Here is an 18407-nt window from a genome sequence, read left to right on the forward strand (position 1 = left end):
CTCTCTCTCTCTCTCTCTCTCTCTCTCTCTCTCTCTCTCTCTCTCTCTCTCTCCCTTTTTTTTCCAAATATAGTCAATCAGGTCACAAAGATGGAGTTCCCAGGAGTCACAGTAATTTTAAAAGGATTTCAGATGCACTAGATGCAGAACACTCCTCAAGTATTTGATTAGTGATTCTCTAGGACATTCCTTTTCTAGTGGAAATGTTTTTAGGGTAATAGGATTTCCAAAATATAATTTAAACTTACAGTTATCGTCTGAAATATAACTTCTATTTTGTATTTTTTATAAATTGTTATAAAATGCCTGCCTCGTTTAAGAACTCTGTAATTTTCTTTTCAATACAGAAACTTTTATTCCAAAGTGGAGCACATTTTTTAAAAATGTGTAATTGATTTGATTGACAGTAGAACCCCCAGAGCCCAGTTGGAGAGATACATTTGACAATTTTGCTTAATCTGTTTGTCCAGGGTGAGGCAGGTTGTCACAGTTTCTCAAAAGAGTTTGTATTAAGCCACTTTTAATATTATTCCAGCCCAGTGTGCATGTGTAATTGGTCTCATTTCTATTCTAGCTGCCTAATGACACGAGGAGTTCAGATTCAGTTACTACAGGCTGACTCTGTTTACAGATTGCTATGACTTTGTATAAGAATAGCTGGATTATTTCAGCATCAGAGCATCCACAAAGTATATTGCCTAGTGATACTTTTCCATTGATCTATAGACACCATCAACATTTCCCATTCAAACTCTTAATTATATTTCCATGATAAATTCTGTTTACCTCTTCCTAAATTAGAAACCAACCTATAGAAAATAAATTTTAAAATAATTTTGTAGAAAGTTCAATTATATTAGCAATCTACTAGCTTTTTGAACATCATAATTTTAAAAATTACTTCTCTTTATAATTCTTTTGTGGACACTGTTTGCCATGTATTTTATTTTACCTCATAATCAGTAATTCCTTTAAAGGTTTGCTTGAAGAAAATGATTGTAGTACTATAAAGCTTTTTTGAAAATAATACATGAGACAGCACAATGGTGCATGCCTGTAATCCCAACTCTTGGGAGGCTGTAAACAGGCGGATCACTATGAGTCTGACCTAGTAGTGAGCCCCTGAACACCCTATAGACTCTTCCCTAAAAAAAAATACAAGAAAGAAAGAAATGAAAAGAAAAGAATACATTAAAAAGTACTTTCTAAGACCAGGCACAGTGACCTACACCTGTAGTCCTAGCTACTCAGGAGACCCAAGGCAGAAGGATTGCAAGTTTAAGGCCTTCTCTCAAAAAAACAAAAAAACAAAAATTAAAAAGCAGCATGAGAGTAGTTTAGTGGTAGTGTTTGGCTAGCATGTGTGAGCTTGAGTTCAGTTCCCAGCACCAAAAAAGAAAAACAAAACAAAAAAAACATGACCTCATGGAAATTTAAAATGAAATTTAATTTGTCATATTTTTTTTTCCTGTTGAGAATTAAATATTGGAACTTGTAGTAGTGATACTATTCTAGCAATAAGGAACAAGGTGATCACAGGGGAAAGACATTAAACCTCTTGCATTTCCTGTGCTTAGTAATCTAAGATGCAAAAAGAAACTACTATCCCCCAACAGTTTCAGGAGGAGGAGGACTCAGGTGGAGCTTGTTCTAAAGTTATGTTGGTTTGTACTGATACCTTCACAGAGATTCAAAACCAAGAAAGCACCTTTGTGCAGAGGTAATTGTATGCCTGCCTTTCTTCATTCTGTGCTGTGGGCACTGAACAATATATAGCTTTTGTTCTTTCTCTAAAAAGGTGTTGGAGCCCCTCCCAGTCCTGGGGTAGCTAGGAGAGAGATGGAAGGTAACAAGACTTTTGCATTATAGAGATGGTTCTCTCGTTTGATTTCTAAATGTCAGCCACTCCAGTGTTTAAAAGTGTATTAAATCTTTTCTTACTCCCACTGTAAACTTCTCCCCTACCCTCCTGATGTATACCTTTCATTTCATTCTCATTCTTTTTGTGTATGGTTCCTAAAAGCTGTCAGTTTAATTTCCTGAGACACATAACAGTATGTTGTTTGTACTGTCATCAATATTTCATGTCTATTGAGGTTGTGAAATTGCTAAGAATGTCTTCAGTTTTTTTCAGACTAAGTCACATATTTAGAAATTCTCTTTACTAATCTGAAGTTTTAAAAATTAGTAACAAATTACTGAAAATTAGGTCCAAAAAAAGAGTATTTGTGGGTGATTTCAAGTAACATAAGTGTTCTTCTGTGTCTGTCAGTACAAAGCTGGATTTGTTTCATATAATGACCATACCTGAATTAGTTTTTAAAAGGAAAATTAATCTTAAGATGCTCGTTGTTAGTTTTTCTGCTCCTTTTGTCCCTAAGAATTTCAGGCACAGTTTAATATGATTTTCTATAAGGTGAATATTTTATAAGATGTGTACATTCCTGTCTTCTATCTTAATCATATTTTATTATAGAAATCAAATAATTTTGTAAAATAACTATTGACAGCAATACTGCAGCAGTCCCCTTAGGAGCCTCTTATATAACTTGAATTCTCCAGCCTTCCTGTTGCATAGAGCCACTGGTTCCCAGCCCTGAGGAACAGAAGTTACGATGGTAACATCTTGCGACCATTCCCACAGCTGACGTTTTCAAGGTTCATGGAGAGGGCTCTATGAGGGCTGTTGTCTGAAAGTTACCCTGAGTGAGGCATCAGACTAAGAGCTATTCTCATCTCCCAGGAATGTTCCTCTAAGTATTCTAGCTTTTTTCTCTTTGGAATATTTCATTCAGGACCAACAATAGCCCTTGTCCTTATCCAAAGCTAAGGGCTGTGATTTGTTACCATCTCAGGCCCCCACTTCTGCTGATGACACTGATGTTATATAATACTGCTTTATTGCTTATTTATGACTAATTTTTTTCCTTCCTGCTTCCAAGCACCCAAAAGCCCTGGAACAACACGGAAAGAAAATATAGGTAAAAACACTTAAATGTAGTTACTTAAAAACTGGACCATGAATTAGACACCTGGAATATACATATGGCCTATGTCTTTGGTTTTGTATTTGTATTCGTTTTTCTTTTTTATTTTATACTTAAACATAGGATATAATGTCTTTGTTCCAGGACGCAATCAGCCTTCACCTCAAGCAGGATTTGCAGTCCCAGGTCCTGCTGGACCCAGTACAGCCAGACCGGTAGGTGACACTGAACCTGGGAGCTGTGGAGTCCTGGCTCTAGGTTCCAGTTTGCTACTAATTAGTTTTGTTACATGGGAGAAGGCATTTGATCCTTTAACACCTCAGCTTCCTCGGCTCTAAAAGGAGGGAACTGATGATCCCTAAGGTACCTTTTTTTTAATCCCTAAGGTACCTTTTCACTGCTAATATTATTTTGCTGTTCTTCAAAATAACTGAGCTGTTTTTTGGATAAAAATTGATATGCTTTAAATAATTATAGTCACGAAATAAATGAGATGCTTTACACTAACACTAAGTAATTAGTGTAGACATCGAGTCATCCATCCATAGAAAGGATTTTAATTAGCAGAAAGATATGGTATAGTTAGTACACTAATATTGGTTCTGAAAGTATTAAAAATAGGAAAGCAAACTGTTTAAAAGATTTTTCCTTTGTTCTATGATCTGTACTTTGTGTATGTTTATCATGTTTTGTTTATACACATATTTTTCCATTGTTTATCCAAATGAAATTTTTCTCTGGGCTATAATAGCCAAAAAGAGAAAGAGAGAATAGAAACCAGTAATCAGTAATTTAAACCAGTCTGATATAGTAATGCATATATTGAAGAATTCAGAGCTATCACACTACCAAAACTTAGAATTGTGGAAGGTACAAGTATTAACATACTTGTACAGGCCATTAATTTGTAACAATAGTGTTCTGGTATACTCTTCATTTGGAATCATAAATTGTTGAAGAGTTTTATTTCTATGTTTAAAAATATTAAGAGTGGTTTTTCTGAAGTCTCTTAGTTGCTCAGGCACAAATCTCTCCATCTTCTCATGTCCTTTAAAATTGTCCCTATCCCACAACTGAGTGGTGGTGCATGCCTATAATCCCACCACTCAGAAAGCTAAGACAGGAGGATCACCATGAGTTCGAGACCAGCCTGGGCTACACAGCAAGTTCACAGTCTGGAAAACATAGCAAGACCCTGTCTTAAAAAACCAAATTAAAGGTGTCTCTGTGTCTTCCTTGAAGGCAACACTGCATATGCCCAGGAGTCTTTGACCCACACCTCATCAGACTTGAGTCAGATCCTGGCTCATGATAAAAATAGTACCTGCCTAAAATAGGAATTATGAAATAATATCTGAGGGCTTTAAAAAAAAAAAAAAAAAAAACTCCATACCTATACAGTGCTCAATAGTGCCCTCCATACAGAAATAAAAAGGAAGATTTCAAAAATTTACCACTGTGTGGCTTCAAATTAAAATGTCAAGATGGGGAATGCTGCCAGAGAGGAGAGTAAATGAGATGCAAAAGCAGATATTTCATAGGATCTTGCATATTGAAAATAAATGTCACATTCTCAAGTGTGGCATTTCCCTTTTCAGACAATTCCACCCCGGGCTGGAGTTATCAGCGCCCCCCAGAGTCATGCGCGGGCATCTGCTGGAAGACTGACTCCAGAAAGCCAAAACAAGCCACCAGAGGCATCAAAAGGTATACACTGTATTAGAAATCCCATTTGGGGCTGGACATAGGGGTACAGGCCTGCAGTCTCAGCACTTGGGAGGCTGAGGCATCAGGGTTAAAGGGAGATCAAGGGCTGCCTGGACTACATAGTGAGTTCAAGGCAAGCTTGGAGTACATAGCAAAACCCCGTCTCAAAAAAAAAAAAGGAAAAAAAAATCCCACTTGGGTTTTATATTTTTTCCATTTTCTTTCCTTTTTGTTTTTACCGTCATTCATCTGCCACCTCCCACAACTGGATCCAATAGGGACATCCTTTCTTCTTTGTTCCACAAGAAATGAGACTACTTACTGGGGAGCAGGCAACTAGAATGTCTTCCTAACATTTCATGGAAGAAAGAAACACCATGGTTTTCTGGAGTACAGTTAACCTCTGCTCATCACTGTTTTTAGGCTCAACTTTCCTTCCAGAACCACTGAAGCCTCAGGCTGCTTTTCCTGTGCAGCCATCTCTGCCCCCACCTGCTCAAAAGTTACAAGAGCCTCTCATCCCCATGGCAGCATCTGTGCCTCAGCCTGGCCCTCAGCCAAATTTGGAAACCCCCCCTCAACCCCCACCTCGGAGCAGGTCCTCCCACAGCTTGCCTTCAGAGTCTTCGCCACAACTGCAAGTAAGTTCCATTGTTTGCTGCTGTCTTTGCACATGGCGTGCAGACTTGAAACACATTTCTTTTAATGATTAGATTTCCTAAGAAATAAATAATGAATTCTAGTTTTCTTATTTGTGCTGTTTGGTATTTACAACATCTGAGATGTAAGTTCAACAATGAGTATCTCAGACTAATCACATACATTTGGCTCTTTGAAGGTTTTAGAGTGTTGTTATGTGTGGCTTACATCAAAAATTCTCAGAGAGTAACCCTAGGCCAGAGATCCTGGGGCATTTTCAAGTGGTTTTTCATGTTGATGCTAATTTTGTGACTTTTAAAAATATTTAAAGATCATAATTTAGATATTTAAAAAATATTAAGATGAACAAGAATAATTTACCTTTCTTACTGCTCACAATAATAAATTAGTCTTGGCTTTTACCTCTTGGAGAGAGATTAGATCATAGACATTAGCATGGTAGTTGATTTCCAATAAACAGATAATAATTCTTAGTTCCTCTTCATGTGAGTAGTAGCCTAGATAGTTACTAGATATCTCTAATGATCACAGTATTACTGGATCACTTTAGATGGTTCAGGCTTGCCACAATAGTCTTGTCCATCTGAGTAAAAGCCATCGAAATGGTAAGTTACCTCCTTAGCATCTCGCAGAAGACTGAAATGATGATCAGAGATTGTTGTCCTCTCTTTCTGCTGATTACATACAAAATTATTTTATTAAAAAAATTATTTTATTCAGGGACAGTAAGGTAAATTCCTCTTTTAAATTTAGGTGATAATTGCTTAGTTTTCTAATATACATATGTTGAAGAAAACTGTTAAAAGGTAATAGGTACTTCTTTTGTTTAGCCTTGAATAAACTGTTAACCTCAAAGTGCTAACAAGGCTAAATAAAGAAAGGTGTGAGCTTTTAAAATTTGGAGAGACCCCAAATATAGAAATATTACATATTGGCATTGTCCCTCAAATATATTGATAATTCGTTGTTTGTATTTTTGTAGATGTATGGCTCTGTCCAGATAGTTGGCAATTTGTTTCTACATGATAAAAAGTAGATGCTAACAGGACTCAGAACTATCTGAATATCGTTAATAATTGTTACTCATAATTACTGTCACATTTGTAAAAGCTAGAGGATATATAGAGAAAATATTCTCTTAAGCTGATTAATACCAAAAAATATTCTTCTCTTCAAAAAAGTTGAGAACACCGAAGAGATATAATGCTAGAAACACTCCAAAGAGTATATGATCACTGTTTATCCTTTGCGATTCACTTTTAGTGAGTCATGAGTTTTTTCCCATTTTCGTATAATCTGTGGTACTGTATTTTTAAAGATGCAATTGGAAAAAATAAATAAAGATGTAACTGGAGGGCAAATCACACTAGCCACTTTGAGCTATCAGTATTTTAAGGTGTCCATCCATGTTCATATAAGTATATCTTAGTCCCTACTGCTCTGTAATGACATAAGTATCTTTAAGCCTGTGTGAACGTAAATAAAGTACTGTGCTCTGAAAACTTTCAGGATGAGCAAACAGTCCAGGAAGATTGCAGTTCTCAGAAAAACATCTAGTGACACATAGTACTGCAGTGGAAACATGCCGCTGACTGCCAGGCATTATTTTCTGAGATCATTTTTCCATTGTTCTCTTTCTTTTGAGAGAGACTCACTATGTAGTTCAGGCTGACCTTAGACTCACTATGTAATACAAGCTGGCCTCAAATTTGCAGCCATCCTCCTGCCTCAGTGTTCTTAGCTCTGGGATTACAAGCATGTGTCATCACACCTGGCCCCATTTTCTATTATTTTAGCTTCTGTTTTTCTTTGAGATGACTTATTTCTTGCTGATAGCACTTGCTTTATGTGTAGCCTAGTACATTGTGTTCTCAAATCTTATTATAATATAGTCAGTTTATCAAAAATGACAAAGATGTTTGTTTTAAATTCTAAATTTTCTCTTTGCTTCAGTCATTGATATCTAATTCTTATTCTCCAAAGTAGCTATCCCTTTAAAAAATATACAAAGTCTTTAAATATGACAAGGATGAGGTATGTATGTATTTTGTGGTACCAGGGATTGAACTCAGGACCTTGTGCTTGCCCAGCAGGCGCTTATGCCACTGAGCTATATCCCCAGCCCAGGATGAGGTTTTTAAATGTAACAGATTTGATATTTTGGTTACATGGAGTAGTTCTAGAATTGAACATTCAGTAGTTTTTACAAGGGTTTAGTAAACATGCCGCAAGTATAAAATGCATTTAAACATAAAAATATAACATGACCCAACTTTTTATTTTAATGACTAAGTTAACGCAGGGAAGACTTCTGACTATCTAATTCTATATAGAAATCTAAATCTATATAAAAAAGATTATTTTCATTTAAATGATTAATATGTATTCTTTACAAAACAAAAACACCTCACCTGCATGCCTTCCAGCATGTTAGTCATCTGATGATCAGGTAAGAGCCAGACAGGCATCAGGAAATCCAGCAGCAAGTAAAGTAACAGAGCTCACTGCCATAGTATTGCCATGCTAGTGGGCTGAGAGGGAAGTAGCCAAGTAGAAAGCCTCAGCATTCTGGATCTATTTAATGGAGAGGAGCAGGCCTGTTCATCCTAGTCTAAGCCTATTCCCACTCTTACCCAGTGCCAGAGCTGATAAACATGATTTCTGAGATCATTAGAACAGTGGTCACTAAACTTCAAATATCATGTTTAGTAGACAGGAAACTCTCCTAATATAGCTTCTTACCTTCTTATACCTTCAGACTAACCAACTGCAAGATAATTAGTGATAGTATCATCCTTCAAAAAATTTGAGTAACATAACAAACCTTGATCCTATTTTGTTAAAATGAGTATTGTCAGCAGGGTAGTACTTTGGCAAAGTAATGCCATTCAATACATTTTTCTATAGGTTATCCTAAAGCTGTGTCTTAGTCTAAGTTGCCACAAAAAAATACCCTAGCCTGGGCAGCTTAAGCAACACGATCCTAGCACTCACAGTTGGGGAGGCAGCAAGTCCAACATTAGGCCATCAGCATGGGAAGGTTCTTGTTAGGTCTTTCTTCCTCAGATACTGACAGCCATCTCTTCTCACAGTGTGCTCACCTGGCCTCTGTCTAGTATATGTGCCTGAGAAGAAGGGGTTGAGGAAGCCAGCACCTGTGCAACTCTTTGGTGTCTCATAAAGCCACTAATCCCATCTCAGGGGTTTTAACCTCTTGTCCTTTTCTAACCCTAATTGCCTCTTCTCAAAAACCCCAAGTACCATCACACCAAGGGGCCAGGGCTTGAACACAGAATTGGGGAGGTAGTAAAGCTATCCATTCAGTCCATAATAGGATGCTTAAAATGTTTTAGAGTTCTGAAAACCTTTTTGGAATAGTAAACCTTTGAGCTGGCTAGTAACCAAGCTCAAACAAAATTCAAAATTGGACCAGGCTACATAGTGAGTTCAGGGTCAGCACGAACTATACAGTGAGGCCTTGTCTCAGAAAACCAAACCAAACCGAACAACAACAAAAGAACCAAACCACACAAAAACTGGGCCAGACCTGGTGGTGCCGGCCTATAATCCCAGTGCTCTGGAAGCTGAAACAGGAGGGCCTGGACTACAAAGTGAGTTAAAGGCCAGCCCAAACTGCACAGTGAAACCCTGTCTCAAGAATTTTTTTTTTTTTAAAGAAAGATCCTAATAAAATTACAAAAGAAATTACAATCGTCTTTATGCTACAGTGTGCAATTATTATTGCTTTAGGGCTCTGTATGTAAGCTAGAACTGAAAGTGTTTAATAACTGATTTGTTAGGGCTGCTGGTTGGTCTCAAATTATCTTCCTAACTCTTTCCTTTGATGTCTATATTCCTTTTCTCAAAGCAGGAGCAACCATCAGGGTAACAGGTATCTGACTGTTTATTAATCTTACATGTACTTTTCATCTGTCATAGCACCTTAGATGTATGGATCTTTTGACTCATACATCTAAAGTTTCACCCATTTTTTAAAACCACCTGTCCACATTAATAAATTCAACTATCATACTATAAAAACTGCATTTTCTTTTTCTTAGTATTTTGGATTTTTAGGTATCATTTTAGTTGGTCTTGCTAATGCTTTACTATCTTTTGCTTCTTTTTTATGAAAATTAACAAAACTAAACAGTATAGCTTCAAGAAGGTAAGCTTAGGTATATGAAAGCCTAATTGGCAAAAGCAAATGGGTTTTGGTTTTAACAATGGCATAATTAGATGAACACAAAATTTGTTTTTCTTAGCTTTCTTTTGGGAAGTGCTTCCCCTCCCCCCGAGTTTTAGTAGCAATATTCTTTTCAGTAAGGAAGAATTGCTGATTTAGAAAAATGAAAGTCAGTATAATAGGAGGATTATTTAAGTGTCCTTCCAACACCTTTCTCACTAAAAATACCAGCAGTTTTAATGTTGTCATCCCAAATCCTTCTTAGATTGTAAATTAATTTTAACATAATGAATGGTGGTGTGGCTGTCATTGAAATTTCAAATCTAATTGAAAAAAGATTCTGTTCCTATCAAATTATCTTTATTTTTAAATAAAAAATTATATATGAAAATAAAGACATTTAAATATATAGCATTTATGTGGCCTTTTTAATTCTAAGCTGTGAAGAGTGTAACATTTCCTTTCCTATAGTACCTGTGTTATTGACTATGTTATCTCCCATTGAATTTTGTCCCAGACCCAACCAAATGCTCCCATTTTATAGTATTAATCATCAATAACCTAGGGATTGTTGGCAATGTAATTAAAATTTATAATGACTATAATAAATTTTCATATCAAGTTTATCTGCATTTAATCACATACCTTTAATGCATTTTTTTTTTATTTTTTTGCGGTACTGGGGATTGAACTCAGTACCTTGCACTTGCCAGGCAAGCTGAGCTATCTACTGAGCTATCTCCCCGGTCCCTTTAATGCATTTAGAGTACACTTGAGAGTCTCATGATTTTTGGCACAAATTTATTGTCATGTTAAGTTTGGAAAAAAAGTACTATTTTCTTTCTTTTTTGAAAATTAATGAAATGCCAAATAAGCTAATTTGCTCCTGGAATCAGGATGTTAGTTCTTTTCCCCAGCGGTTCCATGACTGGACTCCATGCAACCAGCTTTTGTGAACAGGCATAAAGGGATTTAGCAAAAGAGTGCACACTTTGCATGAGCATAAAGTAGTTCTGCGCCCCTCCTGCTGCTATCAGTTTATAGCAACACCTGGGGGCACAGCTTTCTTTTGATTTTAGAGTTAATATACCAAACAGAAAATAGATTTTTACCCTGGTTTTAAACCATTACTGCATTTGGTTATTAGTAGCGTGCCTACTTTGGAATTTAACAAGATACAGAAGGTCAGTTAAGAAAGTTATCACATTATTCACTGTTCATCCTTCAAAGGAGAAGTTATATTAAAAAATAACTCTGAAAATTTACTTTTCCTTATAGAAAAGGAAAGGATGCTTCTGCAGCTTATGGATATAAATATACTAATAAATTTAACTGTAATCCTTAAAATTGAATGCCTATAGTGACAGTAATTTTAATTAAAATATATTTAAAAGAAAAATGAAACCACATCATCCTCATAGATAGGTGTTGGAAGCCTGTACAGATTTCACCAAACTCCTGACTGTAAATTTATATGTTAAAATTTAAAAGAACTGGGCATGAACAAATTTGTTAATTCCATACAGTTCGCTTACTATTTCAGAATTTGGATGAATGAAACAAGTGTTATCAAATTTCTTTGACACAAAATATGTGGATTTAATTTTAAAAACAGTAGTTTTAAAGTAAAATTTTAGCTATGTTGACTCTGCTTCTATCACCAGAGTAACAAGCTACACAAAGCTACTTTTAATTTCTAAATTTGTGCTTGCCCAAAAAGGGAAAAATAATTCAGACAGGAAAAATAGAGAATATTAATAAATATAAAGTTGATTGTTCAGTGTTCTCTTTCCCTTCCAGGTAAAAACAAATGGAATCTCAACTGTCAAACAAGAATCACTATCAAAGAGTGACCCATTTGAAGATCTGTCATTTAATCTGCTTGCTGTATCAAAGGCTCAGCTATCTGTTCAGATATCACCTGCTCTCACCCCAGACCCAAAGAGGTTGATTCAGTTGCCTTCTGCAACACCAAGTAATGTTAATACTGTGAGTTCTGTAAGCTGCATGCCAACCATGCCTCCAATACCAGCCCGGAGTAAATCCCAGGAAAATATGCGAAGTTCTCCAAACCCATTTGTTACTAGTTTGACCAGCACAAATCCCTTCACCGACAGAACTGCTGTGCCTGGAAACCCATTTAGAGCCCAGTCTCAAGAATCAGAGGCCACTTCATGGCTCTCCAAAGAAGAGCCTGTTACGAATAGTCCTTTCCTTTCTCTGATGCCTCTCAGTCAGAACACAAGCAAGCCTTCATCTTCACATGATTGTTTGAAAGATAGTTTTGACCTGCAAGGCAAATCTACAGTGAAAACAAGCAATCCAAAAGGATGGGTAACCTTTGAGGAAGAAGAGGACTTCGGTGTAAAAGGGAAGTCAAAGTCAGTTGGTCCAGACTCATTGAGTAACCAGCCAAGTGCATTTGATGATGACTGGAGCAAAAGTACACCTATTTCTTGTGTGTTACCATCCCGAAGACCACCTCCACCTCCTGTCCCCCTGCTCCTGCCCAGCACCAGCACCAGCCCTAGCCCTGCTGCTGACCCCTTCAGCACCTTGGCATCTAAGGCATCTCCCACACAGGACTTTACAGAAAGATGATGTGACACTATGGGAAGGGAGAAGCGTTGTTTGTTTGTGTTTGTTTTTTAGTTTTGGCAGGGTAGAACCAAAAGAATTGGGCATTAATTATTCATTATGTGCAATAAGTAACTATTAAGTGCACTGATATCTTCATAAAGTACCACTATTGATGTGAATATAGTTGGAATATGTATATATTGGAAATAAGGACATATCTTTCTGAATATTAACTGGAGTTTTGGTGTGTTTTTGTTCAGACAGTAGGAGACAATAGTAGCCATAAAAAGTGTGTAGAACTACCTTAGAAAGTAGTCCTCATCCAGAAATTCCTTGTCAGTCTCTGAAGAATTTTGGAATGCCCACACAAGTTCTAGCTGACTTTACTGCCAGCTCTTGCGCACTGTTGACAGTTGGTATTTGTGTTTACCAAAGAACTGCCAAAGTTACAGTGAAAGTTTTGAAAGGCATTGCTTTAACAAAAATGTTACATGTGTATGTGTGTGCATATGTGTAATTATCCATACACAAATATACATGCACTTACATATTTACAAAACTCTTAAATAAGTTATATCTAAGGATATAAATTAGACCAGATTTTTTACCTACATGTTTTAACAAAGACCTTTTCAATATTGCATTACCAAAATGATGGCTACCTATGTAATTTGGAATATTTCATTAATTTTATTTCAAAAACTAATATCTCTAGACAAGCAAAATGTTCTACTATTCCACACCCCAGCCCTTCAAATACACATACCCTTGTTACTTTCTACTCCAGGGCCTCCATATGCTTTCCCCTGGGAAGAGGTTCTTGCAGCTGGCAGCAACATATCTTGTGGTCACTGTCATGTGGACATTTAATCTAGTCTCCTTGAGAAAGTACTGTGGTCTTATATATAGGGAAGGCACATACCACCGAGTTCAATGAGAAATGTTACAGCTAAACATATTCTCTTCTTTCTGCACATTTAAGGACTATGTTAGCCATTTCCTTCCCATCCTTTTCTATTTGCTGCTTTTGCTCTAGAACTTTGCTTTTAGCAGGAAAAGCAATCATCCCCAGAGTGCTTTGGACCAGGGACAAACCCAGTGTGGTGTCTTCTCCCCAAGAGGCTCCACAACACATTTCTGATGCTGCTTTAAGTTGTTAGAGGCTATACCTCAAATTAGTGGATTTTGTCTCCTGCACTGCCAGTATGCAACTAATCCCGCTTTTACTAATTTTATGGAGTACACAGAATTTTTACAGAATGTAGTATTTTGATATCATTAAGTAAACCAATTAGAAAACTCCTTGAGCAATAGTTGTTTTGTTGTCAGTTTAAGTTAAAATCATCTCTGCCCAATGATTTATATTAACATTCCATCTATAGATATATTTGTTTGTCCACCTAAATTCCTAGGTCCACGTTTAGCCTTTAAAGATGCACATTGGGAATATATTAAAAAACAGAGTTTGTGGCTAAGAAAATGTTAAGTGTAAAAGCACAGCAAACTGCATTGCACTTAAAATATAAAGTGAATCTATTAGGAAAAAAGCACTTTTCTAAATGCTCAAATGTTATCAAAATATTATATTTATAGAATTAATCCACTATGAACAGCCAGGATTTACTATTAGAAATAACTCTGGTGAGTTTTATATTGTGCTTGGGGGGTTCTGATCATTACAGCGGTAGTGTCTTTTAAACAGCAGTATTACATAAGCAGTGTGATTCAAAAATGTGAATTGTTAAAATTGTGGCTTTAACACCTATGTGATTAGTGCGTAGGTATTTGCTCTCCATTTGCAGAATATTTCATTGTTAGGTTAACTTCACTAGTGCCAATTGCAGTTCTGTGAGCAGTGTTTCCTATTGAGTAAAACTACTGTCTAAAATATACATATCAGCAGCAGCTCAGCCTTTGTCAGGAATATTATATTTGGCAAGTTGCTGAAAATGCACAATGTTATAAAAGTTAAAGGTATGCTGCAAATAACTAGCCATTACTCTGTGTATTATTAAATATCTACCAGTTCTGTTCAAAGCAGAGCAGAAATTAGACACTAAGGATCTCTTTGTGAATTCTTTGTCCTCTATAGTAGATTGCTGTTTATATGTAAGAATTTTATTGCTTATGTGGCATATAATATTTATAATTATATACTTTATAGAAGTACAGTATTAAAATCAGTGGTATACAGATATTCTGTACATATCCTGTGGAATGTGCTGTCACATGAAATAAATATACCTGTCTTTACCATGCTGACTGCTTTGCTCAGAATGGAAGTTTTTTTCTTTATGTGTGTGTGTGTGCATGTTTTTTAATCTATTTGGTACGGGGTCTCACTGTGCAGCTCGGACTTGTAGCGATCCTCCTGTCTCAGCCTCCCCAGCACTGGGTATTATATGTCTCAGTGTATTTTTAATTGGGTTGAAGTTATTTGGCATTCTGTATGCTTCGGTTACCTGAATGTCAGATTGTTTCCTCATATTTGGGAAGTTTTCTGCTATTACTTCTGCCTATATTCTTTTTATATCATTTGTATTAACTCCTTTCTCATTGATGCCTATTAGTCTCACATTGTTTATCTTTGCTTCGTCTTGCATGTGATGGATTATTTTTTCCTGCATCCTAGTTGTTTTTAAGAGATCCTTTGTTACCTTTTCACTAGCTGCACCAGTGTCTTCAAGACATGAAACTCTGTCTTCACTTTCACTCAGACGGTTTTGCAGGCTTATGATTGAGATTTTAAGTTCCTTTATATCTCTTTGACTGTGGTTCATAAGATCTATTTCTTTCCTGTATCACTCATTCAAGGAATCTGTCATTTTTCTAATCTCCTCTATTTTTTTTTTATCAGTGTCTTCTTTAGAAGCAGTTATTAATTCTTTTACTGCAATTTTTTTTCAGATTGGGTTTCCTCCATGTGTTTCTGTATTTGATTCTTTACTTCAGATGCTATGAATTCAGAGATCTCTTTTTTATTTCAAAAATTGATTCTGCTCTGAGTTCCTCTATACCTTAGACTATTTAATGACCTATAGTATATTAGGACTTGAAAACAACATACTGGGTAATACATAAAAGCTGCTCTTTTTCTCCCTAACTGCCTGATGTCCAGCAGCTACCATTCTGAATTATCCAGACCTAGTCAAGTGTTATCCTAGCACTGGGGGAGGCTGAGGCAGGAGGTTGAAAGTTTGAGTCCCACACAAACAACTCAGACCCTGTTTCAAAATTTAGAAAAAGATGGTAGAGCTGAAGGTGAAGCTCAGTAGTAGACCCTGGGTTTGATGCCCAGTATTGATACAGGAAAAATAACCCCGTCTGTTACATGTCAGATGTACCATAAAGGAATCCTATCACCACCACCCTGCTCCCAGACCCCACTGACCCATCCCTCCCAGCACAGCTGCACTTGGGGACTCACTCTCAGCCCTGCTACTGAGAGCAGCCACCACTCCCTGCAGTTCTGCGCTCTCTCAAGCCTTGTTCAAGGCAGGGAGCTACAACCCACCCCCACCCCACCCCTATAAGCCTACAAAAGACCAGATAACCTATAGGAGTTACTGGCCTGGTCTCCAGTGCCAAAGTGCCCCGTTTCTCAGCTTTGTTCTGAAGTAAACCCATTCAAGAAAGCTGAATAATTTAGGTCTTTTTTAGCTCATATCTATTTCTTTTCCTTTTTTCCTAACATCCCGAGTTCGTGATCTCACAACATCGAGGAATAAAATTGCAAACCAAAGGAGGAAGCTGTGAGTTTTATTAAGAAGAACAATGAGATTTCCAGGAGGGATCCCAAGTGAGTGGCTACCAAGGGCCATTGTCAGGAGTACTTTATACAGCAAAATCACAACATAGGTATAATGCGGTCAGACTATAATTAATCTATAGAAAAAAAAATCTATAGGATTATGAGTAGAGTAAAACCATGTTTGCAAGCATAATTTGTTCCAGAAACTTATAATCCAAATTATCAAAGTAAATTCCCCTGTGAGAAATCATGGAAACTGTGATTCATTCCACAACCCAAAAATATTCATATAAAAATGGCGATACTGTAATATAACACAAAATAAAGAAAATACAACATATAAAGACAAACATTCTGCACCTACCTTTGAACACCCTCATTGCTGGTGTGAGGGAGATGAGGAAGGTTACTACTGTGTAGGATGACTTGCAGTATCGCTAAGAGAATCACTGCTACCTACTGACTTGATGGAATCTTTTCAGTGCAACTTTAACAAGGAACCCATGTAATGATACTTGCTTTTGCTTCCTTTTGAGGACATAAGCAAATTTCATTGCTCACATTGCTACAGCTTTATTTGGGGGGTGCCTTTCTACAAAACTTTGCTGTGTTTCCTACATTTTACACATCACCCTAACTTTATTTCAGTTGAGGGAGTCCTCCACCTCCTCCATAAGCTCTTGCTGTTGGGAAACGATTGCCCACAGTTCTGCTTAGAGAGAACCATTGGCTCAGTTGTCACTGTATGATGTTTGGCATCACATACTACTAGTATTGTAAGACACCACTCATTTATCAAGTTAAATTTATTAGAAATGTTCATCTTATGGAACGCTCACAGGACAGTTACTTGCAATCCATGCTTTTACTGTATAGTCGCTTAATACTGACCCAAGAGAAAAATGAGTCAGTCACATTCAGAACAAATACAGGCATATCTGGAAAGGGATAGAGCCAGATGTTCTGGTCCCCCCCCCACCTGCTCATCTGATGCCTGTCTGGGCCCACTGGACCAGGTGGTGTTTATTACAGTATAATCTCAAGTGGCTGTTTATCTCTAGGGAAGCATGCAGGCCTACCTACCTAGCTCCATCTTGAGGCCTGGCCTTCTCTAGAGTCACCTCCAGCCTCAGTCTTTCTGTGTCTAGTCTTCAGGGCTGACTTTCCTGAGTGCCCAGTCCCTCTCACCTGCATATTAATTTCTATCACAATTGTCTATATAGTAACTAACTTCCTATCTAACTTATCTATAAAGAATTATTTAGACCTGGAAGGTCATCATTGGATTGCCCAAAGAAATAGGGAGAAATGGTCCTAAGATGATCTAGAAAGGCAAGTACCTAGAATACTAAGATAAAACTGAACACAAAGCACAAGAACACACCAAATGCTATCTGTGTGCTTTGTGTTCAGTTTTATCTTAGTTGTGATAGAAATTAATATGCAGGTGAGAGGAACTGGGCAGAACTCATTTGCCCAGCAGTATTTGCCACATTGTAGCCCATGTTTTGGGTGTTCTGAGGGGCTTAGCCTTGCCATCGCCTAAACTCTCAAAGTGTTGATCAACTATTCACTTTCTATGTATTTTGCAATAGCTGAGGCCAGTCACTCACATGGAGGAAGTCTAAGGTTTATGTAACATTCCCCAGGGGAGGAGTCTACTGCAAGTCTCAGAGGCTCTAATAAGATATCCACTCTTCTTGTTGTTCCGGATTTTTTTGAGGCAGTTTCGCTTTGTAGTTCTGGCTGTCCTCGAACTAGCAGTGCTCTTATTGCCTTGGCCTCCCAAGTGCTGACTGTGTGCCCACCAGGGCCGGCTGCTCTATTTATCTCTGTTTCCTCTGTCACACTGACCGCTACGCCGGACCAGCTTACCCTTCGATAAGAATTTGTGAAAAATTACCTCGCTGAATACTTTGGGAAGGGCCGCTTTCGCAGTAGCTTCTTGGGCTACCCTAAATATGCGAATGTGGCTCAGATTGCACAAATAAGTACTGGCACTTGCCCTATCCCCTGGATCCCGAAAATCAAACCAGCGATGACAGCAGGAAACAGCGATCCAGCATCCGGCGAGGCTCGCCAGCTCCAACTTTCCCCAGACAGGAAGCAAGGAGGAGGCGTTTTCGGAAATGGGAACCGTGAGCGGCGGAAACCACTTCTAGACTCTGGGGGTGCTGTGAGGAGGCTGCTCCAGAGCTTGCTTTCTTTAGTTTCCACCACCGCATTTACTCCCGACCTAGCAACACCCGGCCTCAACTCGCTAATCTCCCTGGGGGGAATCCCGGGCCTCAAGAGACCTGATGGCGCTTTCGGCGCGCGCCGCGCTGGTGGTGTGTTTGCGTCGCCTAGACAACAGTCACTTCCGCGAGCGGGACCGGGAGTTCCGGCTGGGTGTGGATTGCTGTTGAGGCAGCGGTTAGGTATAGGGGATGGACCTCCGCGTCTCAGCGCCTCTGCTTTCCCGCCCTCGGATGCTGACCTAAGCTGGCGTCCCTACTGACGCTGTTTAACTGTTGTCCTGGCAACCCCCACTTCC

General features: G+C 37.9%; 2 protein-coding genes across 5 annotated transcripts in view; both read left to right on the top strand.

The window, feature by feature from the left end:
• Positions 1-13502, top strand: part of Synj1 (synaptojanin 1) — an 87757-nt gene extending 74255 nt beyond the window's left edge. For 3 of the 4 annotated variants that reach the window (XM_023705554.1, XM_012517869.2, XM_023705555.1), the window contains exons 25-28: positions 3132-3202; positions 4586-4694; positions 5118-5335; positions 11341-13502. In XM_023705554.1, the coding sequence (XP_023561322.1) occupies positions 3132-3202; positions 4586-4694; positions 5118-5335; positions 11341-12141 (1199 nt within the window). In that variant the 3' untranslated portion in view covers positions 12142-13502. Of the gene's footprint in view, positions 1-3131; positions 3203-4585; positions 4695-5117; positions 5336-9222; positions 9247-11340 lie in introns of all 4 variants that reach the window. The other variant, XM_023705556.1, reaches the window with a different exon arrangement.
• A 4669-nt stretch (positions 13503-18171) lies between these two features.
• CUNH21orf59 (chromosome unknown C21orf59 homolog) overlaps positions 18172-18407 on the top strand; it is a 13592-nt gene continuing 13356 nt past the window's right edge. The window contains exon 1 of the mRNA XM_012517864.1: positions 18172-18262. Within this exon, the coding sequence (XP_012373318.1) occupies positions 18172-18262 (91 nt within the window). The remainder of the gene's footprint in view (positions 18263-18407) is intronic.

The sequence above is a fragment of the Octodon degus genome, unplaced genomic scaffold, assembly GCF_000260255.1.
Source record: "Octodon degus isolate 3935 unplaced genomic scaffold, OctDeg1.0 scaffold00225, whole genome shotgun sequence".
Classification (NCBI taxonomy): domain Eukaryota; kingdom Metazoa; phylum Chordata; class Mammalia; order Rodentia; family Octodontidae; genus Octodon; species Octodon degus.